This window comes from Eptesicus fuscus, chromosome 4 (genome assembly GCF_027574615.1).
Source record: "Eptesicus fuscus isolate TK198812 chromosome 4, DD_ASM_mEF_20220401, whole genome shotgun sequence".
In the NCBI taxonomy this organism is placed as follows: Eukaryota; Metazoa; Chordata; class Mammalia; order Chiroptera; family Vespertilionidae; genus Eptesicus; species Eptesicus fuscus.
In genome coordinates, this window is record NC_072476.1 from 58285010 (window position 1) to 58308422 (window position 23413).

The following is a 23413-nucleotide window of genomic DNA, read 5'->3' on the forward strand; positions in this document are numbered from 1 at the left end:
GGGTAGAAAGCTTGGGGAGTGCTGTGTCATTTTTTTATGATGCTACAGTGTTATTTTTGTTGTCTTTTCAGGATCCAGAGGCTAGCTATGATTTTAATGATAATGACCATGATCCATTTCCCCGATATGATCCCACAAATGAGAACAAGTGAGTAAAGGTGGATTTGCTAGGGGGGGCGGGGGCGGGGGGTGTAGTACTTTAAAGTGCCTTTATTTGAGCTCTCAGAACTATTTTTGCACACTATCCATACCACAATATTGTACTGCTTTTAAAACAGAAACCCAAACTTCTCTTTTAATATTCCTTTTAGCTTATAGAACCATATTTCAATTAAAATTTCTTCTTATATTATAAAACTAGAGGCCTGGTGCACAAAAATTCATGCACGGGGGTGAGGGGGTGGGTGGGGAGGGGGATCCCTCAGCCCAGCCTGCACCCTCTTGCAGTCTGGGACCCCTTGGGGGATGTCCACCTGCTGGCTTAGGCCTGCTCCCCAGGGGATTGAGCCTAAGCCACAGTGGGATATTCTTAATGCTGCTGAGGAGGTGGGATAGACTCCCGCCACTGCCACTGCGCTTGCAGCCATCAGCCCGGCTTGTGGCTGAGCGGGGCTCCCCCTGTGGAAGCACACTGACCACCAGGGGGCAGCTCCTGTGTTGAGCGTCTTCCCCCCTAGTGGTCAGTGTGCATTATAGCAACCGATTGTTCCCTGTCATTCTGCCCTTAGGGTCACTTTGCATATTACCCTTTTATTATATAGGATAGGATACTCCCCTCAAATGTTACTGAATAGTTATAGCTTTAGAAAGAATGCTTGGGGCATAAAGAGTAAAAATGTTTAGCCCACCCGTGTTCCCTATTCCTCTAATAATCTTCCCATATTAGAAACATGCTTGGTGTTAGTCATGAAAAAAAATATAGATGCCCAAGATAATAAATCCCCAAAGCTTCCTATGGTGGCCACAACCATGCTCACCAGTTTCTTCAGAAGAGCAGGGCCAGACACCAGACAAGAGAAAAGTACCTTGAGGCATGGTTGTCAAATTCAGCACAGCCTCTGGGGCATTGGATTAGTTAGCACCCTGTTCCAGAGCTCCTGCTGGACATTCGAAAGTTAAGGGGGAACAAGAGGATATCTTCTGACTTCTAAATTGACTCTCCATAGCAGCTGCAGGGTGATGAGGGCGGCCAAGAGCCAGACCTGCCAAAGCAGGGAGCCAAGTAAAGACTCAAAGACAGTTTAACCTTCTTTCCTAAACCCAAAAAAACTTCACCCTCTAGGCACGTGGCCTCAAGTGTCGCTGTCCATGTGTGAACTCATCTTTCTGCATAATGATACATGTCATAGACTTCAAGGAGACATTCACACTTTCCTCTTTATATGCTCCACCTAGAAGAGACTTACACCAAAACAGATCAAGCTAAGGCAAAATTAGGGCTTGCTGTTACAAGTGGGAATGGAAAGAGCAAGCCACAAAAAGCTTTGTGGATGCCCCATAAAGTGCTTCCCTCTTCTCTTCTTGTGGCTTTCTCCCTCTTGGACTATTATCCAACTCAGGTCAATCAAGTTCTCTCTCCTCTCTCTCACTTTCACTTTCCTTATCCCTTATTCTCTCTTTCTCCCTTATTCTCTCTCAAAATTCCAGTGTGGCTGATGCCATAATTTTGACCTAAAGTTGTTTCTTTGAATGGTTTCCCCTCCAGAGGCTGACAAAACCCAGGAAGGGAGGCTGGGGCTCATGGACTTGGCTTCAACTTCAGGGTGTCTATTTCCTCCTTGGGGAGAAGAGGAGGATTGGGGAGGGTTCCAAGATACTGCTTCTTTCAGTATCACTTACTTCTTCTAGGGTTTATCTCTTAAAGGGGTTAACTGCAAACACCCACGAGAGGTTAGAACATTCTAGTAACAATACAACAAGAACTGTGAGGGAGTGTCCTTGGTGGAAAGTGAGATGTTTCCAGAACTCACAGCAGGGTCCCCAGGTAAATTTTCTGCCATTTTCTGAGTCGTGGCAGTGCAGGACCAGGAGGAACATCTGCTCTCTTGGGACATGACCTTGTGATGTTGGCCTGCCTGGTTGTCATGACTTTGCTCATCACCAGTATTGAGAGTGACGAGGACGTCACCTCTCTGCTTCTATTGTTTTATTTTTTTCTCCTAAAGTGGGTGACAAGGCATCACTTCCTTGCCCCCTGAAAGGAACTTCCTAAGGAAATGGCAATAAGTGCTTGGAAGAAAGGCGTGCCCTTCTTGGAATTTAGTAAAAATGACAACTCTCACCTCACCCACTTAGTCAAGAGTAAGAGGAAATATGCCGCAGTCACATGGGTGCAGTGGAGGAGGCTGTTAGCTGGAGGTGTTGCCTCCTCCCCAGGCAGTGCACTCTGGGTCTGACCCCAGGATCCGACATTGGTGATGGCTGTGTGATAGGTGAATACTTAATAAAATGATATTCTCTAGAGTTTTTCTACTCATGAGAAGAGGGATACAGATTTCCCTCTATTTTTTCCCCAAAAGAGGAAATCTCACATCACAGTATTTATAATAAACACAGTATTTATAATATAACTAGGGGCCCGATGCATGAAATTCGTGCACAGGGTGTGGGGGGTGTCCCTCAGCCCAGCCTGCGCCCTCTCGTAATCTGGGACCCCTCGGGAAGGGTCCTTAGGCCTGGCCAGCGATCAGGACCTATCGGGGCTTTCCTTCCCCAGGCTGCTGGCAGCTGGCCCCACCCCCACCACTGCCACTGCTTGCCATCTGTGTGGTGCTGCCCCCCTTCTCCCACCACTGGTCGCCTCCCTCTGCAGGTGACAGGCGTGGGGTGCAATTGCTTGGCTGGCCTGGGCCTCCCTCTGCAGGGTGATCGCTGGCTGGCCCCACACACCTGCCACAGCATCGCTGGCCAGTGGCCTAGACCTCCCTCTGTGGGGTGATTGATCACTGGGCACCCAGATAGATCGCCCCACAGAGGGAGGCCCCGCCCATCTGCTGCAGCCCCGCCAGTCCAGTGGCCTGGGCCTCCCTCTGTCACCCCAGCCAGGTAGCCTGGGCCTTCCTCTTTGGGGCAATCAATCGCGGGGTTCCACGATCAATTGCCATGCAGAGGGATACCCCACCCACCTGCTGCACCACCACTGGCCAGGTAGCCTCTTTGGGGCTATTGCGTAGTGTTCTTACCCGCCGCCCCTCCGCCCCCATCAATTGCCCCTCTGGCTGGTGGCCTGGGCCTCCCTCTTTGGGGCAATCACGGAGCCCCCACATTGATTGCCCCACAGAGGGTGTCCTGGGCCTCCCTCTGCGGGGCGATTATGGGGTGATGGTGGGGCCCCCGACCAATCACATCACACCTGCCTTGGCTAGCCTGGAGCCAGTGCGTGTCATAGTGTGGTCGTCCAGAAGGTCATCTGGACAGTTGTTCTGCTGTTCGGTCGTTCGATTTGCATATTACACTTTTATTATTATAGATTCTTCCAACTCACAGAGCTCCAAAGGCCCATAAGGAAGTAGCCCATATAAATGTACTTATTTTGTCCTGAAAACTCTGAGCTTCAGAGCATAGTCTGGATCTCCCACATAGTACAGAGTGATTGTAGAGTAGCCAAACAGTTAAGTACAGACTTTGCAGCTAGATTGAGATCAAGTATTAGATCTGCCACTTAACAGTTAAGTGACTAAAGTAAATTATTTAACTTCTTTCGCCTCAGTTTTATCACCTATTAAAAAGGGATAATAGTAGTAGTATCTATTTTATTGGGTTACTGTGTGGATTAAATGAGCTTATATATGTAATTGGCTTGCATAGTGCCTGTGACATAAAAAAAAGTTGTATTTGCTATGATGGTGATGATGATTAAAGCTTCTCATTTAACAACTAGGATAGACCTCTTTTCAGTGAGAAATCAATATGACAAGAATATTATCATGTGAAAGGAGATAGCAGAGACAAGTCAATTTTCTGAGCCAGTTCAGAATCTACTATCTGAAAATTATACAATAGGCAACTATCTCTCAGGATCCTCTTGACTATCAACCAAAAATGTAGCATCCTCATCATTTATCAAAGGATATTATAAAAAATAGTTATCCTTCAAGCATGTTGTCAGAAATAAATCCCTCAGGTTTGGAAAATGAATGCCCTATGTTATCTTGGCCTTATAACAGTTTGAGATCTATTATCACCCAATTACAGGGCATTATGGCACCAAACTATCTGTGTTACTGCTGTAACTCAAAGATTAAGTAATATGGGGATTAAAAAAACAATTTAACCCCAGGGATGCTCTAGCTTTAAGCAGTGCAAGATCCAGAAGCTCAAGTAATATGTAAATAAGATTTATAGAAGCTGCATTAGAATTCTCCTCTGCAAATCAAATGAGGAATCACTAAGTAATAAAATCTTAAAGGTGCAGGTAACTCTTACTATTAAGCTGGCATGAATCTGTATTCATATTTAAATACCAATTACAGATTCTAGTTAAGTAACATGTGTGACAAGGATATTTTAACCAGCATAATAGTAGTTTTTAAACTCTCTTGTGGAATACTTTTCTAAAAGTCAATTTGTTTAAATGTCAGTTGCTACCATTGTTCTAAGATAATAGAGGGTTATTTTACCTCAGAGCCTGATCTAAGGGAAGAGAAAAGGCTACAGGTCTATAAAGAATGATGTAGAACCACTTTGATAAAGCCTTCCTTCTTTTTCAAAGGATGAAGTGGGAACTGAGGATAAGTGGAGGAAAAAATACTAACCCCTATTTGTAGCATCACCCTACTACACCTTTCAAGAAAATAGTCTTCAATGTGTAAGGAGAGATAAATAATAGGTCATGTCACATTGCATCATTTTTAGGACAGGTGTACAATGCTAGGGATGTTTTCAAACAGGCTGATTCTGTTGGCTTAGATTAGACATTTTGCTATCCTGGGCCCTGTCTCCCATACTATTTAAATATAAATATAGGCAGTGGTGACTGTTGGGAATAGATTTCCTGGAGGATGGCAACTGAATTTCTCCTTGTAGAAAGGCAAAGAGGGCTAATCCATCAAACAAGGCACCTTCTATGTATTCAATGGGAACACATTTCTTAGAAAATGGGTATGGTGGTCAGGATAGTTTCAGTTGCAAGTGAGAGAATCCTAACTCAAAGATTAATATCCAATTAAAAAATAATTTCACCCAAGGGATGCTTTAGCTTCAAGCATTGCAAGATCCAGGAGCTCAAGTAATGTGCCATCAAGACACCAAATACTTTGTCTCCATCTCCTAGTTTCATTCTCAATAGAATCTTGCCTAGCAACAAGATCCACGTGGCTCAGATGGAGCCTAAAGCTGAAGATTCTGGAGAAAGAATAGAAATCTCTTTATATTCTGCATTAATCGAAAGCTTGTCTGGGAGAAGGAGCCTCGTGAGAGAAAAAGAATCACAAGGAGTGAGGGGAGGGCCACTTCCCAAAAGGGGAAAATTCTAGGAGGCAAAAAAGAAGCAGATGTCGCTGCACTAGGGAAGACCTTGAATTAAAGATAATTACATTGTTCTGATGCAGGATTTCTTAGCCAATATTCAGAAGAAGCAGGACCATAATTTAGTGGGAAATCATCTCTGGTACTTTAAGAAAAAGAGATAAGTGAAACAGAATTATTTTGAATTACCCAGTTAATTTTGGATTTATATATTTCTTACCAGGCAAAATTAATAGACGTCTAGGGTCATAGGTTATAAAAGTAGCTGGCTGATCGAGTTGCTCAGCACTAACTAACGCTTCTTCTCTTTTCCTCTGTGTCAGCATATCTGGTCAACAGCTCCTCCAAGGCACCAACAGTCTTCACAATGCTCCCAGGTGCTCGCATAACAGAATATAGTCATAAAATCAACAAATTTACATTAAATTTCTTTTAATTTACAGGCCCTTCTGAGGTCAGGCTGAGAAAAGGCACACTTTCAGAATTGATGCTTTAATGGTGGGCTTTGTCCTGTTTCATTATCTTTTTTATTTTAAATAGATTTTTAGAGAGACAGGAAGGGAGGCAGAGAGAGAAAAACATAGATGTGAGAGCAGAACATTGATTGGTTTCCTCCTGTACGCCCCCTAACAGGGGGATCAAGCCCACAACCTGGGCATGTGCCCTGACCTGGAATCGAACCAGAAACCCTTTGTGCACAGGATGACGCCGAACCAACTGAGCCATACCAACTAGGGCGGGCTTTGGTCTGAATTAGAGATGGATTTTCCCCCTCCAAATACTCAGAAATCATGAATTACCCTTTCTGCCTGATTGCAAACCCCATCTTGTTCAGGCCTCTGGTCCCAATCAGAGTTGCAGAAGTCTCCTGGTTTCCCAATTAGCCTGTAGTGTCTTCTTAAAATCTCAGACCTCTCTTAGTACCAGGAAACCCTCAGATGTTTTAGTTTGGTGTGTGGTTAGAGGAGGAGGATATCTTGGGAGAAGACTCTGTTCTATCATATCCTACTGAGGCTGGTCCAGGGTAACCTAATCCAAAAAAGTCCCTAGGAGGGAAAGTGAGAAGCCACTTCACTACCAGAAAGTATGGGGCAGAAGCCACTTACTTGCAAACAATTTCTGAAAAGTGTCAGAGTTGCTCATAATAGTATCCATAGCTCACTTACTAGGTTCTTACTATGTACCAACCACTATTCTAAGCACTCTATACACAGTATCGCATGTGATCTCACAACCCTTTGAGGACACCCACGGTCACACCACTAGTTAGTGGCAGAAGCTAAAATGTGAACTCATACACTCACATACTCTGGCTCCTGTGCCTATGCCCTTCATATGATACCTAAATTTCATCTAATGCTGATGGGAAGAAACCAGAGAAAAGGCAGACAGAAAGTTGACATATCCATGTACCATGGATTCCTGTACAGAACAAATGTTTGATCTCATTTATGTTTTATAATTCCTATTTTTTTAATCTTCAGACACGGGACCAGATGTGCAGGAGAAATTGCCATGCAAGCAAATAATCACAAGTGTGGGGTCGGAGTTGCATATGATTCCAAAGTCGGAGGTAAAGCAGAGGGCTGTTCCTGTAGTTTTGCACTTAAAAAAAAAAAAAAAAATATATATATATATATATATATATATATATAATTGATTTCAGAGAGTGAGAGGGCATAAGAAAAATATTAAAGATGAGAGAGAATCATTGCCTCCTGCATGCCCCCTACCACAATCCAGGCATATGCTCTGACCGGGAATCGAAACGTGACCTCCTGGTTCATATGTCAATGCTCAACCACTGAGCCACACCGGCCAGGCTAGTTTTGCACGTTTAACTTGAGTCTTGCATTACCTGGTGTAAATGAGGTGGGAAGTGGGGGCTTTCAACAACCAGAGGAAGAAATGGACTCCATACAAAATGTGCTGTAGAACTTGGGTGCGATTTGCAAATGAATTAATAGATCTGGATTCCTAGAAAATGATAGCTGAATATAAGCCAATACATATGGGGAGGGGGTCTGAGATGTTGAATAGCTTTTAAAACAAATCTAATTTTCTCTGTGTTCTGATTTAGAAGGTTTTCTTATTGTGTGCTTATTCAGGGAACAAGAGGAGGAAGAAATTTAGGCAAAGAATTTCCCTGCCTCTGAATTCTGCAGGTCTTCATTTCATGGCAAAGAAGAGTTTTTAAATAAAAAGAATACATGCTTGTTATATTAAGAAGCCAAAGGTTATTTTCAATAGCAAGACTTTAGAATCTCTAGTTGTTTCAGTCTGTGTTTTTGTGGGGAAACATGGTAAGTTCCATCAGGGCAATTAAGTAAAGGAACTGTTTACAAGAGTTCAAAGGAAACCAACAAGGGCTAACAGATGTAGGCAGATGTTACCACCTTTAGGCCTAAAGGAGCAAGTGGAAGGTGTCAGTGGAAACTGGAGAGAGAAAGTTGTGGCCATAGGAGAGAATCACGGGACAGGAGCTACAGCCTTGAGCACAACCACCAAGCTATTTCCAGACAAGAAGGAATCAGGGGAGTGAGTACCGCACTCTCCCCTCACCCCCCAACCTCCTGCTGCTGCCCTCAGTTGGTGGAACCCAGTGGGAAGACAAGAGAACCCATTGATGCAGTTCCTGTGGAGAAGGGTGGTGGAGACTGGATCCGAAAGAGCTCACAGAGACTGTATTCCTTTTTATAAATAAAATAAATATCCATTTTGGCATATATAAGATCTCTCTCCCTAATAAAGCACACTCTTATATTTTGTCATTCCTAATTACTTTGACACTAATACCATCAAAGTGCCATGCTAATTTAACAAAAATGAAGAAGTACAGATTATGTAATCACCTAGAAAAAAGAATTCACTTTTTAAATAATAATAAACTAAGTAGCTATAGTTTATGAGAGAATCACCTGATCTCTTTATTTTATGAAGGAGGAATCAGAAGCAAGATTCTCGAGGTAACAGTTTGCGGCAGTGTAGAGCTAAAACACAAGACTTCTCATTCCAAGTCTACGGATTTTCTTCCATTACTCCACCCTTTGATAGTCTAGCCCCAAGTGCATTTTTATATAATAATTTTCATTTTTAAGCATCTACTGTATGGCCATCACTTATCCAACAACACACTATAGGCAGTGTATCCTGCAAGTTAACAGGACATATTTGGGTACTCAAGTCCTGGCTTCCCAATTTCAATCTGTGTGGCCTTGAGCAAGTCACTGTCCATCTCTGACCTCCGTTTCTCCACCTCTACAATGGGGAGCATTATAGGACCCGCCTCAAATGGTTGTCGTAAGGATAGATGAGTTTATACATTTAAAGCCTGAAGAATGGTAGCCGCATATAGTATATCACCAATACATGTGAGTTGTTATTATCCCCACTTTATAGTTGAAGAAACTGAGGTAGAGAGAAGTTAAGTGACTTGCCCCAAAATCATGCACCTCAAAATTGAGGAGCTGGAAATTTCCCCCAAATGCATTTTTAAACAAAATACATATGACTTTCATGAACCATGTCAATTACGTGTTCTTTCACCTGTGCTCCATTGTAAATAATAGTGTGAAAATCTGAAGCTGTGCACTCTGTTGCATTATAAGCCTGAAGCCAGGAATAACCAGGTAGCTTCCTGTATCTGTCTAAATTGCTTTTGCCTTCCTGGCACTTGAGTACATGAGTCTGATGATGGGTGGCAGCCCGTAGGAAAGCACCAGGAGCTACCGCGTCTGCCTGCTCCTGATGAAAAACGATTCTCCCTCAGGAACAAAATCCATGGCAATGATTTCATCCTTGAGATTATTTAGAAGAAAAGGAAGCATGTTCCTTGAAAATGTTTCTTAGCAAATACATAAAAGAATGGCCTCTGGGTTATTTTTAATCAGTGCTTAGAAACAAGAGTTATTTTCCTATTTGTTAGTTTCCTATTGTGGGTAGACCTTTGTAAGCTCCACGGTTTCCCGTACAGAGTCATTTGTGTGGCACAGGTTGGGCCACAGCCCTTCGTGGTATAGTCATGAGCAGGTATGTCAAGGGAGGGCTGTTTGGTGCCTCTTTCTAAAAGCTATCCTGTCATTTCTAGGTTATTGGAGTAGTGGAGGGAGGTGGGACATTTTGTAATCCATGTTAACCATGGCTACTGCATAGCACATAGTTATCTCTAAAAGGCGGGTAAGCAAGTATGTGGAGGCAGTGATTGTATCTTTCTTTTGTGCTGTTAGAAGCAGGCCATGGGCATTTGGGACATCCAGTGGTTACCCTGTTTTTGACTCTTTTGACAGTCCTTTTAAAAAATAAATATTTAGAGCATTATGCCATTCTACATGGACATGCTGACATCAACTTACTATTTGTGTGTTTTGCTGTCCAGGAATAAGAATGCTGGATGGCATTGTGACCGATGCTATTGAAGCCAGTTCAATTGGATTCAATCCTGGGCATGTGGACATTTACAGTGCGAGCTGGGGCCCGAATGACGATGGGAAAACTGTGGAGGGGCCTGGTCGGCTAGCCCAGAAGGCGTTTGAATATGGTGTTAAACAGGTGAGATGCTTCACGCACACCCGCCTGAAATGAAACCTGTCTGTGGTTATGCTGAGAAGGGAAGAACATTTAGCTTATATGGAAAGAAATGGTTGTCAATTTCTTGCAGTTGCTTATGATTCGAAATGCTTTCAGAGAGCCAAATCATTCTTCAAGAGGGATAGAAGTTAAGGGTTGAGATATTTTTCCCCATTTGGGTCTGACATTCAACAGAGATTCATTACTCTTAAAACATATACTTTAAAAAATACTCTGGATTATGTCCTTTCTCATTTTCCTGCTGTTTTGAATTTTCACACTAGATAAATTACACCCAGACTTCTTTCAAATGCTCTGAAAACGCATCCTTAAATATAACAGAGTGCTACTGCCCGCTCTGCACGTGCCTGGTGGGTATGTGCGCCTTGGGCTTATTGCATTCTCGCCAGTATTCTACGGCCTTGTTCTGCACAGGATGAAACAGAAGTAGAAACTCTGGAGAGCACATATTGAAAAATCACAGAAAGAGTAGCCTTGACGAGGGCCATTCAATTGAAGAGTCCCTTTCAATGCAGCTGCAAAGCAGATCTGAATAATGCCGGATTTTTTTTGTTCTGTTAGTTAACCAGAAGATTCAAGCAGAAAGAAGGAGAGGAAGTTCAAAGATTCAAAAGTAGTGACATAAGGCAAGGGAAGAGTGAAAAAAAATGAGCAAGTGCTAAGGGCCAGAGTACGAGTTTGCATAAAAAAGAAAAGAAAGCAAGCCCCAGCTCTGCCCCATCCCAGAGAGCCCAGAGAAAGGACTGGCAGAGCCAGAAGCCCGTGGCTTCATAATAGGAAGTCTCACAAGATTTCCAGCATTGGTGCTGGAGTACCTAGAGGTGAAAAAGACCACATTAACTGTCTCAGCATGTATTTGTTGGGGATTTTATTGAGATGTGACAGTGACCCCCAAGAGATGATAATAGAAGTGATATATTCAGGTTTTTCTTTCAGGGGAGACAAGGAAAGGGCTCCATCTTCGTCTGGGCATCTGGGAACGGGGGGCGTCAGGGAGATAACTGTGACTGCGATGGGTACACAGACAGCATCTACACCATCTCCATCAGCAGCGCCTCGCAGCAGGGCCTGTCCCCCTGGTACGCCGAGAAGTGCTCCTCCACGCTGGCCACCTCGTACAGCAGCGGGGATTACACCGACCAGCGAATCGTATGTTGCTTTTGTCTAACTCTCTCTGCTTCGGTAGAAGAGCATGGCTTGCATTCACAGGAACCCTTTGGTCAGGACCTTTGGTAAAATTGATTTGTTTAAGCGTGATGTCTCAATTGGGGAGACTCGTCCTTTGCTCACTTGAAAGGCTGGCATATAATGGGAGGTTTTCTCTCTCGGGGATAAGTACGCGTCTGCCTGGAAGATGTTGCCTCTCAGTCATTTTTAAACTGAGCCCTGAGAAGCCACCAGTCAGTCATTACCTACAGCCAAGGCTCTAAATGTCCAGGCAGCTTGGGTGATGCCTCCCTAAAAACAGCCTTAAAGGGCATCTCTGGGTTGTAGGGGCTTTATCACCCTGTACTTGTTGATCCTTTAATAGCAGGGATATGGTCTGACTTGCCCTTTAGCAGATGATAAAAATACAGAGCATACACCAGCTATGTCTCCTAAGAATAAACGACCTGCAGGAAAATAACAGGCTCACTTTCCCCTGAGGTGAACTTCTCAGCATCCGAACAAGCAGCTCAGGAAGGGTATGTGCTCAGAGAGCATCTCCAGCCCACGTGTGGCTGTGCCTTCCCTGCCGTGAGTCAGACTGCCAAGGACAATTATTGGATTTTCCTTCAAGGGCACGATGAGGAAGGGCCACGTGGAGCTTTAAGAACAGAGAGGCACTTTTCATTTAAAAATTTAAAACCCACATTTAACTTCTGACACAGAAAGAGCCAACTAGCTAAAGTATGTATATTCTAATCTCAATGAAAGAGCAGGTCATTTAGATGACTAGAATTTGAAAAGTTTGTAAAATTCATGTTAATAGCATCTCAACAAAATTGTCAGGATTACTGTCCTCTTCATACTGGAACACGATTCTGGAATTCTGCCTGCTTCTGTCAACTACTCTAATTTAGACAGTAAAACTGTGGTCTCAACTGAAAAGCACTGGCCTCCCTCTCATGCCCGTATCTTCAATTACACAAATAATAGTGACAGTCTGCCCAGGGATTCTTTTTTTTTTCCTTAATCTATTTTTTAGACAGGGAAGAGAGAGAGAGAAACATCCATGTAATAGAGAAACATGGATTGGCTGCCTCCTGCACGCCCCCTACCAGGTATCAAGCCCACAACTCAGGCATGTGCCCTGACAGGGAATTGAACTAACAACCTTTCAGTACACAGGATGACTCCCTACCGACTGAGCCACTTCAGCCAGGGCTACCAAGGGATTCTTTATGGCGGGCATATTTTATTGCCTTGGAAAGGAGCATATCAGACATATTTTGCTGTTGTCCCTGTGTGTGTCCAGAGTTGCTTTTGAGAAAATGGTCCACTATGCATTTCAGAGTCACCATTTCACAGACTGTCCCTCATCTGAGCTGCTCTGCTCTGAAGTAGGAGGCAGAATTTCCATCTTTGTAAAGATCGCTCCTTAGGTAATCAGCCATAGAGACAGATGGTGAATTCTATTTGAGATGGTGGCAATAAATAGTCTCTGTCTTGCGCAAACCTCTTCCTCAGCCGTCATCTCTGGGGGCTCACTTGCGTCAACAGGTAAAAAGGGCAGCCTTGCTTCTGCAACCCTCTGAGGAGCAGAGCCTCCATTACTGGAGAAATTCAGCCACTCCAAGTGGGAAGCCAAAGGAGGTGATGCTAGAACAGATTATTTTTTTACACCTCCCTCCCACACATTGAAATCACTAGCTAAAAACCAGAGAGCAGGAGCCTGGGTGGGCGTCTTGTTAGTAATCCTTTGGCCCAACTACTTGCTCAACCAGCAGTACTGTGGTTCTTCAGGCAGACCGATTGGAAGTCTCTTTGGTTTCTTTCCTTCATCTCAGCAACCTCTTCAATTAAGCTAAAATAAGCCTAGGTAATTCTTTACATTCAATAATATTGTGTAAAAATGCTTTCATAAGCAGGATATTATTCCAGCCTCAGAGTCTGAGTCAGGAAATGCCAACCACGTTTTACAGATGGGGAAACCAAGTGCCTTGCTCTTGGGATACATCTACTGAACAGCAGTTTTAGAATTCAGTGTACTAGACCTAAGTCTAGCACACTTTCCATTTGGAAAAGCACCATTTTCATCAATGTGCAGATGTGGACACTAACTCATGGGCATCAAATCACATCAACAGTGAGTGCAAACTACACACTAAACAAGTTTTGAACAAGTAGTTCAAGTGGCCAAAATCAGAATGGCTTTCTATTCTTGTACCAAACAGGCAGTCAAATGTCAATCTGAAGGCAACAGGGAATTTTGCATGAGGCAGAAGTTCTAAATATGCCAGACCAAACACAATGGATCTGATGATTAATGGGCCAGCATGATTCACAGTGATTTTTGAAACAGTCCCTTTTTTTTACAGACAGCATTTCGTTTGGGAATCTCATAGCAGAAAATATTCATAGTGGGAGTACTTCATCCCCCAAAAAGGCACCCTGATGCCAGAATTATAGACAAGTTGCATGGAGAGGAGAGTGAACTAACATATCAGCAGATGGCAAGCATCCGTCTGTGGTTTAGAGAAGGAAGCAGGGAATCGAATCAGCTCAGTTTCCTGATCATAGCAGATGTGGCCCTCGGTATGGTTTCCCCCAGGGACAGGATCACACTCCTCACATGTTCTCCCATGTTTCTCTCCCCTCTGGCGCCACACAGACGAGTGCTGACCTGCACAATGACTGTACATGGACCCACACGGGCACCTCGGCCTCGGCACCCCTGGCTGCTGGCATCTTCGCTCTGGCCCTGGAAGCAAAGTAAGGCCCGGAAAGCTCCTAATCACCATTACTAAGGCTGCTTCTCCTCCTCCTCAATAACACGTATTGTTTTCTGAATACATGGTTACAGTAGAAAACTGTAAATAATAATAAAATTAACTCTCTTCCTGTTAATCTCAGTGTAGATTTAGTACAAACATATCTTACAAAACTGGATCTTCACGTATACATTATTTTGTGATGTTTTTAAATCCTCCCTATAATATGTTAAGAGCATTTTCTCTGTGTAAATCAATGTTCCTTGACCTTCAAAAACTCATGGTCTCCTCCAAGTTCTCCCACTCAGCTTCAAGGCCTTCTCACTTCTGTTTATTCCCACCAGGAAATACTTTATACAAATAATTTCTGTGGGTAGTATTAGGAATGGTAAGTTTATAAAACATCCTTTTTTTTATATTATACAATCCCAGTCTTAGAGGAATGAGAATAAAAACAAATTTTTTATCTTTTCATAATACTCTATTATATAAATGCAGATTTTATTAAAGTTATCGAGTAATGCTTAAACACTTTTGTCCATAAATATTGGTTGTTATCTCTGATAATTTCTGCAGGATAAACACTACCAATTGGAATTTCTGGGTCAAAGGGTATGAATGTTTCAATGATTTTAATACATATTGACAAGTTACTGTCTAGAAAAACTATAGCATTTTATATTTCCACCAGCATTATATGTGTGAAAATACCATTTTCCTAAACCCTTATTAAAGCTACTTTTATTATCTTTAAAAGTTTTTGCTATTTTGATACATGCAAATGGTATCTAATCTTCATACACTTTTATTTCATTACTAATGAAGCTCAGTATTTTATATTCTTTGGCCATTTATCACCTGTAATTGCTTGTTTATGGCCTTGATTTGGTTTTATGCCTTAGTTTAGTTTTGTTGGTTAGACATTTACCTTTTAATTTTATTTATATATAATTTTAAGGTAATTAAGTTAATATATATACAGTTACATTTGCCTGTCTTTTTTTTTAAGTTTCTTTCCTTTGTTTTTACACTCAGAAAAATATTTACAACCCCAAACTAGATTAAACATTTATCTATATGTCTTTTATTATGATTCCTTTACCATACTTAAGTCATAAATCACCCTGGAATTTATTTTAGTGTATGATGTTAAAAAGGGATTTAACAGCAATGTTTTCCCCCCTTATAATAATGACCCAATAGTCTAATACTTAACACAGAGGGAAAAATCCAACTGTCTCACATGACTTTTGATTCATTCTCATTTCTAGTTTCTAGTGTTGTGTGGTGAGAAATATTTAAGTGTCAGGTTAGGTGCTGTGGTTGCATGATCAAGAAAGTGATTAAACTTTAAAATTACCATTACCCTTCCTACTAAGCAGTTTATCTAAGAAGGACATCCATACTCTCTAGAGAAGACAAAGCAGTCCCCTCATGTCATGTCCAGTAGATGAGGTTCACGTAGCAAAAGAGAACACTTGGGCTCATGCCACAGCTGGAAGAGCCCAGAAGTTTCTGAGTCTTTGTCTAAGAGGATTAATCCAGAGTAGCTCCAGGAGCCCTGGGGCACCTGTGGAGCTGTGATTTAGTCCCAGGTATCTCAGCTATGAGATGGCCACAGTGACTAAGCAAGACAGGCCTAGCAAAACTCATACCAAGAGTCTACCTACTTGGATGGGCTGGAAAGATGTCTGGTAAGGAAAGAGCAAATCTGGGAAAAGCCTGTGCTATCAGCCAGTCCACTGTGCTGCCTCCCATGGCCCTGGTGCAGAGGAAATGCTGAATGGTAGCTGCTCATCCTCTCAAACAAGGGGAAGTTAGTAAGATTGAGGCTGATAAAGGAACATCCTAATGCTCACGTTTTATGAGTTCCTCATAAAAGACTCCTTGTCACAAGCAAACTACTTACTATGTTGCATTAAATATGACTTAGAGGGAGCACTGGGGAATGAGAACAGGAGAGGGAAGGAGAAAGAATAGTTTCTGGCTCAAATATGTATAGAGGGATTTTCTCCCCTAGAAGAGTGTTTCTCAAACACCAGCTTAGATAAAAATCACTTTAGGAGTTTTATGTAGTATGCAGATTCCCATGTCCCATTGACATCAACTCAGATTGAGAAGTTTCTGGTATTTGGCCTAGGAACTCCCATTTTTAATAAGTGTCCTAGGCAGTTTGAATGCTAGTAGTTAGCTTAACCAAATTTTGAGAAACACTGCTATAAAGAGTTAATTTACAACTGTTTTTTTTTTTCTTTTCTTTTTTTTCTGCAACCTCATCTAGCTGTAATTGTGAAGATATCCATGCCGGTACTTAATAGGCATCAAAAAGATAGGAATTCCTTCGATAAATGCCTATGGTACCATTATTGTCATGTAGTGAGTACATGTTAGAAAGATGGCAGACAATAATCTCAGTCTCTTGTGGTGAGAGCAAAGGAATCAGAGTAATTTTTAGTAGAGAACACAAATTCTGTAGTGAAACACTGAATCCCTTGACATGTTGGGAGGTATTAAATAAACAGATGAACCAATCTGCTATTTTCATTAAAGGCTGGAGAAAGGAAAATAAACATTCAATGCTGCATGAAACCTCTGAATAAACCACATCAAAGATATCCTTGACCCAGTAGGTTGTGAAATATTGGAAAGTCTCCAGATTAGGAAATCTTCAACATACTGGACTTACCTAGGTGTGATTAGAGGCAGAATGAGACAGCCTCTAGGACTCTTTCACTTTAGAATTTTGTTTCCAATTACTTTACCTACACTCTTCTAATTAGGAGCAATGCTTAATTTCAATGTTTAATTCCACAACCCTTATTTTCTATAAACATATCCTTGATTTGCAATCTAGTGCAGCTTTAAAATTTTTAATTATTGTGGTGCTGTTGAGCACTAATTAACAAAGGGAGGCTGTCAGGAATGAAACGTACGATTATTAGCAGCTCCTTTTCATTTATGAAATGCAATCACACAAATGAAAGAATAACTCTGTTGGGAAAATAGGCTTAATTTTCCAAATTGCATGGCAATGAAACCTCCTTGAGTATTTTGTACAGAATAGGTAAAAGAAAATTAAAAAAACACAATAAAACATGCAACTAAATATAAAACAAATGTTCTGCTATAGAAATATAGGAAGTCTATGCTTTGTGTTTGATTATCAAGACCCTGCCATATGCTTCCTTAGTTCACTTCCTCATCCCAACCTCCAAACACCTGCTCACAGAGATGGTCAAATCAAAAAGTGATGAGTTGTCCATTGATCACCTTTATAAAAGGCTTTTTACCTAAAACTCCCTTAAAAGGACTGGGAAGATGCAAGGATTTCAATAAAATGCTTTATAGGACAGAATTAATGTCTACATTAAAAAAATAGCCATTTCTCCTCAGCTAGTTAATTATTCCTAAACGTGGGATGGCCAAAGTAGAGACAAGATGAGGTATTTATAATACTCGGCAGATAGGAGGTCTGAACAGTAAGGAATTCTGGAGATTATTATACTCATCCCTCTATTCTTACAAATGAGTCAACTCAGGACCAGGGAAATAAAGTGACTTGCTTAAAGTCACACAGGTCTTTGGTAGTAGATATAGTGTAGTATGCCTTTTATTACTCCCTATTCTGTCTTCCATGCTTTGAAATGACTTCTAATTTTCTTAGTTATATTCTTGTGTTCTTTCTTCCAACTCATTATTTTAGCTATAACATAGAACTGGTTAGTTTTTTTCAAATATGAATATAAAATAATGCTCTACCCTGATATTTTGATTCAGTAGGTTTAGGATGGGACTTGGGAATTTTCAATATTTACAAGTGTCCCGGATGATTATGGTGCAAGCAATCTGGAACCCATGAGAATCACTGAACTGGAGTCTTTCTAAGGCCTCCATCAGTCACTCTCTGGCTGGTATGTTTCTCAGGAGGTCAGCTGATGTGAGAGTGAGTCTACTGAGCCTCTAGGCGTTGGAGTAGCAAATTAAAGCAATAAACCAAAAATGAAAGAGTTAAGCCTTTAATCTCTTACCATGCTGGCTAAATCTAAAATAAGAGGAAACAATGACTACCCTAATCCATTCCCTCCCCCCCCCCTCCCCAAAGAATGGTGCCCCAGTTAAAGGTCAGGTGAAGCATGACATTCATGAGGATCTTTTCACTGTTGAGGGAGCACTCCCCCCCCCTCGCAAAGGCTCTGGTAGTTATATGGATTCTGGGGTGGGGTGGGGCTTGAGGAAGGCTAGGAGTAGAAAAGTAGAGGGGGGAAAATGTCTTCAAGGTTTTTCCCACTCCCCCCATAAGGAGGCCTGAGCAGAGGAGACCTCTGCCCAAGGCCTCAGATAAGGAGACCTAAGAAAGAAGGTGTGAGGGGCTAGGAATGTAAATATGGGAAGACTTTGACCAAGTGGAGGAGCTGAGTCCTTGACTGCAACTCCCTAGAAAGACCTAGATGCATGGGCTCTGCACCCAGGCTGATGTGGGGAGGGAGCTTCCCTGTGAGGCCTGCCAGGTATCCTTTGCAATGCCTACCAGAAGACATTTTAACCAATATACTATTGACTCTAGGGAGAAAACAGCAAACTGAGCCAGATTTCCTGAGGGTGATAAGATAGAAACCTTGAGGACTAATGCTTGACTGGCTTAATAGACAATGCAAGTCTCAAAGCTAAGGGAAAACTTGAGATCTTGACTCTACTGATTAATTGCAGTAAGTTTTAAAATTATATTTGGGGGCTAATTAACATGTGGTCACATTCAATCATTCAGCCAACCAATATTTACTCAGCTTATACTCTCTCTGTGCCTGCACTTCTTCTGAGTGCTAGGTACACATCAGAGAACAAGACTGATTAAAATCTCAGCCCTTCTCATGGCTAAATCTAGCAGGGGAGACTGACATTAATGATATACAAAACAAATGTATTGCCCAATATGTTAGAAGGTGATAAATACTATAAAATAAAACAGTAGAGCAGCATAATAATGCTCAGAAGCATGTGGGAGAACTGAAATTTTACATAGGGTGATGAGGAAAGGCTCTATCTGCATTATAATAGACCTAACAATCCTATGATTATCTCTATACTAGAGGCCCGGTGCACGAAATACGTGCACGGAGGGGGATTGTCCCTCAGCCCAGCCTGTACCCTCTCCAATCTGGGACCCCTCAAGGGATGTCCGACTGCCCGTTTAGGCCCGGGGATCGGGCCTAAACGGGCAGTCGGACATCACTCTCACAATCCAGGACTGCTGGCTCCCAACTGCTTGCCTGCCTGCCTTCCTGATTGCCCCTAACCACTTCTGCCTGCCAGCCTGATCACCCCCTAACCACTCTGCTGCCAGCCTGTTTGCCCCCAACTTCCCTCCTCTGCTGGCCTGGTCACCTCTAACTGCCCTCCTCTGCAGGGTTGATCACCTCCAACTGCCCTCCCTTGCAGGCTTGGTCCCTCTCAACTGCCCTCCCTTGCAGGCCAGGTGCCTCCCAACTGCCCTCTCCTGCTGGCCATCTTGTGGTGGCCATCCTGTGTCCACATGGGGGCAGGATCTTTGACCACATGGGGGCAGCTATATTATGTGTTGCAGTGATGATCAATCTGCATATTACTCTTTTATTAGATAGGATAGAGGCCTGGTACAGGGGTGGGGGCCAGCTGGTTTGCCCTGAAGGGTGTCCCTGATCAGGGTGGGGTTCCCTTGGGGCGTGGGGCAGCCTGAGTGAGGGGCCTGTGGTGGTTTGCAGGCTGGCCACACCCCCTGGCAATGCAAGTGGAGGCCCTGGTATCTGGAATTTATTTTCCTTCTACAATTGAAACTTTGTAGCCTGGAGCAGAGCCAAGCCTGGGGCTCCGTCCGAGGCCCTGCAGCCATTTGTGTTGGGGTTATAATTGAAACTTTGTTGCCTTAAGCGGGTGGGCCCGGCCAGAGTGTGCGGAAAGCTTGGCTTCCTCCATTGCCGGCGGCAACCCTGGCCTGCTCTCTCAAGCTCCATTTTGCAGCCATTTGTTTGAATTTGTTTACCTTCTATAATTGAAACTTTGTAGCTTGAGTGGAGGCTTAGGCCTGCAATGGCTGGCAGAAAGCTTGGCTTCCTCTGTTACCTAGGAAACCTTGCTCTCTGTGGCTGTAGCCATCTTGGTTTGGGTTAATTTGCATACTTGCTCTGATGGGATGGTGGGCGTGGCTTGTGAGCATGGCTTGTGGGTGTGTCGGAGGTATGGTCAATTTGCATATTTGTCTATTATTATATAGGATTGTTGCTAAATTAATTGTATCAAGACTTCTGGTCTTCTGGTTAAACCACTTCTTTGCTCAAAATTTCTCAATGATTCCCCATTGCCCAAACAATAAAGTGTAAGTCCCTTACCTGGCAGTCAAGGCCTTCACCATCTGGCTCAGTACTCCTTATCACCTCTTCCTGTTCCAGCAAGCCAGACTATTCACTGTACTTGAGCCACATCATGTACTTTGCCTCTTCCCCCTCACCCCACCCCCCGCAGAGGTTTTGCTCCATTGCCTCATTCTCTTTTCTCTCACTCCACTTCTTGTCATTCTACCCACTCTTTAAAGTTCAGCTCAAATATTTCTTCCCAGCAAAACCTCTCTAGATCTTCCCAACCTGAAATAATTATCTCTCTACTAAACTCCTGCAGTGCATTATGCCATAAACACATTATTCAGCAGATATATTATAGTAATAAAAAATAACCTTAGTTCTTTTACTGGAGTGTAAGCTTCTTAAAAACAAGAACCACCTCTTTAAATATCCCCATAGTATTAAGCATAGTGATCTTACAAGAGTGATCTCAAGTAGCTAAGAGTTTCTTGACACTTTTGATACATAAAGAAAAGAACCAAAAACTATTTGAGTAGGAAGCCAGCCCATATCTTTAAAATCTGAGTCTTCTCAAGAAGAAAGTCAAGGACTTTGTTAATAATGCTAAAAATGCCAAGGATGTTAATGGACAGCAGAAGACTGGAAGAATGAAAGGAGGTGCTATCGTTTTTATTTTTGCTCCAGGTAAATTTAACTAATTAGGAATCATGAACCAAGTCCTATATGTCTACAATGCTGAAGACAAAATTTTACTAATGATAAGAACTTAACTTACATGGTATGAGGAGAAGTTTTCCATACTGTATTTTGATTTCTAAATGAAAAGACATACAAATAGTAACACTAGAATTACATTAAGTACAGTTACAAAAGGTACTTCATAATTTCTGAATAGAAATGCTTGTTCTTAGCACTTGCTTTTGCAAGGAAACTTCATTTTGTCCCTGAAAGATGTTTTGGGTCACTTTCCATCCAGTCCAAATCTAACCTGGCGAGATATGCAGCACTTGGTTGTCTGGACCTCTGAGTATGACCCACTGGCCAATAACCCTGGATGGAAAAAGAATGGCGCAGGCTTGATGGTGAACAGTCGGTTTGGATTCGGGCTGCTAAATGCCAAAGCTCTAGTGGACTTAGCTGATCCGAGAACCTGGAAGAGTGTGCCCGAGAAGAAAGAGTGTGTGATAAAGGACAATGACTTTGAGCCCAGGTCAGTGTCTCAGGAATTTTGAATAAATGTGTGCCCATGGCACTATTTGATATATTTGTCATTTTGTCTAATTTTGTCTCACCTTCCTTTCTGAAGTAGATGGAGGTAGCATTTGCCAGTGTTCGCTGTGGGTCCAGGGGGAATATTGAGATCAAAGATCTGTAAATCATATTGGCATATTTGCATTTTCCTCTGATAGCCTACCTACCATCTAGCATTAAGTTTAAGGTGTACCATTGTTTTATATAGCACTAAGAACAATCATAGCTAATTAAACTATTATCAATCATCAGTTTTAAAAATTATCCCAAATTCAAAGATGATAAAATGTTGAAAAAATGCATCTTAGAATTGATGAAATACAGTACTCGCCAACCAGTATTATCCAGACCTCAAGAGCCTCACTTCATACCACAGTGCTGTATGATTCATCTTTCTTCCATGAAGGAACCTTTATCATACTGCTTTTACATAGACCACATCTGACCCACCACATCTAGCCCCGGAAGCAGAACCTGCTATGACTGTCTTGTTAATTTTATCACAACAATCATGATTATACTGAAGACCCACTCACACAAAATACCTAAGGGTAGAAGGACTGGAGGACACGTCTATTGCAATAATAGACCACTTTTTGATGGGTCCAAGGCAAACTTGCCTGAATTCGATTCCACAGTAAACAGCATTTTTTCAAGTACCTGTGTTCTTTACTATTTTCTTTTCTTTTTATTTTATTGTGGTGAGAACACTTAACTGGGTTCTGTATTCTGTTCCATTGGCCTATATGTCTGTCTTTATGCCACTACCATACTGTTTTGATTATTATAGCTTTCTAATATATTTTGAAATCAGGAAGTATGATGCCTCCAGCTTTGTTCTTCTTTCTCAGGATTGATTTTGCTATTTATGATGAAACTGTAGATTTGTTTTTTTTCTATGTCTGTAAAAGCCTTACCATTTTCTATGCATTAAAATTCATTTATACATAGCTAATCCTGAATTAGGTTCTATTCATAATAGGGAGAGACAACAAGCTTAGTTGAGTATCAAGTACAAGACTGATGTGTACATATTTGTATAAAGTGTAAGGAAGAAGAGATACATTTTATTCAATGGAGATTCATTAATATATTTAGAGCCCTGAAAGCTAATGCAGAAGTTATCATTGAAATTCCAACAAGAGCTTGTGAGGGACAGGAAAATGCTATCACGTCCCTGGAACATGTACAATTTGAAGCAACAATTGAATATTCCCGAAGAGGAGACCTTCATGTCACACTCACTTCTGCTGCTGGTAAATTTTTTTTTAACTTTAAAATTTCTTTTAAATCATTTGTTTAAATTTAAACTCAATCACTTCAAATCAATGAGTTTTTGTTTCTTTATAGAACTAAGTCTCCCAATAGATATTTTCAGGTCTTAAAAAACATGCTTTCCCCCCGCCCCCCTCTTTTTTTAACATCAGAATTCTGCCCTGCTCATTCCCATGGGTCCTTAGATAAGCAAAGAACAAGGTCTATTCAAATAATAATGTAATTAATAAGCCTTTCTGGAGTTAATGAATACCACAATATACATTTTCAAATTGTGCTCATTTTTCCAGGTCACTGATCTATCATTCTTTTCTCTCAGGTAACATGTTAGTGAAAATTACTCTGATAATTAATTAATAAAGCTGATAGATACATCAGACAAGGAATCAATTGAAAAACTGAGACTTCTGATCCATGAAAGAGGGTTGAGAAGACTAACAAATTTTCCATAACGATATTAGTAAGGCATATGATGTGATATATGGGCAGTTGCTCTTTCCTGAGAGGGCACTAAGTTAGATGAGATTCTGGATGGGAAGAGCTTGTGAACACAAACCATAATCCACCAGGAGAAGCTGTCCCAGCACT

General features: G+C 41.9%; 1 protein-coding gene across 1 annotated transcript in view; it reads left to right on the forward strand.

Moving 5' to 3' along the window:
* Positions 1-23413, forward strand: part of PCSK1 (proprotein convertase subtilisin/kexin type 1) — a 40003-nt gene that overhangs the window by 11234 nt on the left and 5356 nt on the right. The window contains exons 5-11 of the mRNA XM_008144526.3: positions 72-148; positions 6951-7039; positions 9842-10014; positions 10990-11202; positions 13868-13968; positions 21276-21509; positions 22649-22806. Of these exons, the coding sequence (XP_008142748.2) occupies positions 72-148; positions 6951-7039; positions 9842-10014; positions 10990-11202; positions 13868-13968; positions 21276-21509; positions 22649-22806 (1045 nt within the window). The remainder of the gene's footprint in view (positions 1-71; positions 149-6950; positions 7040-9841; positions 10015-10989; positions 11203-13867; positions 13969-21275; positions 21510-22648; positions 22807-23413) is intronic.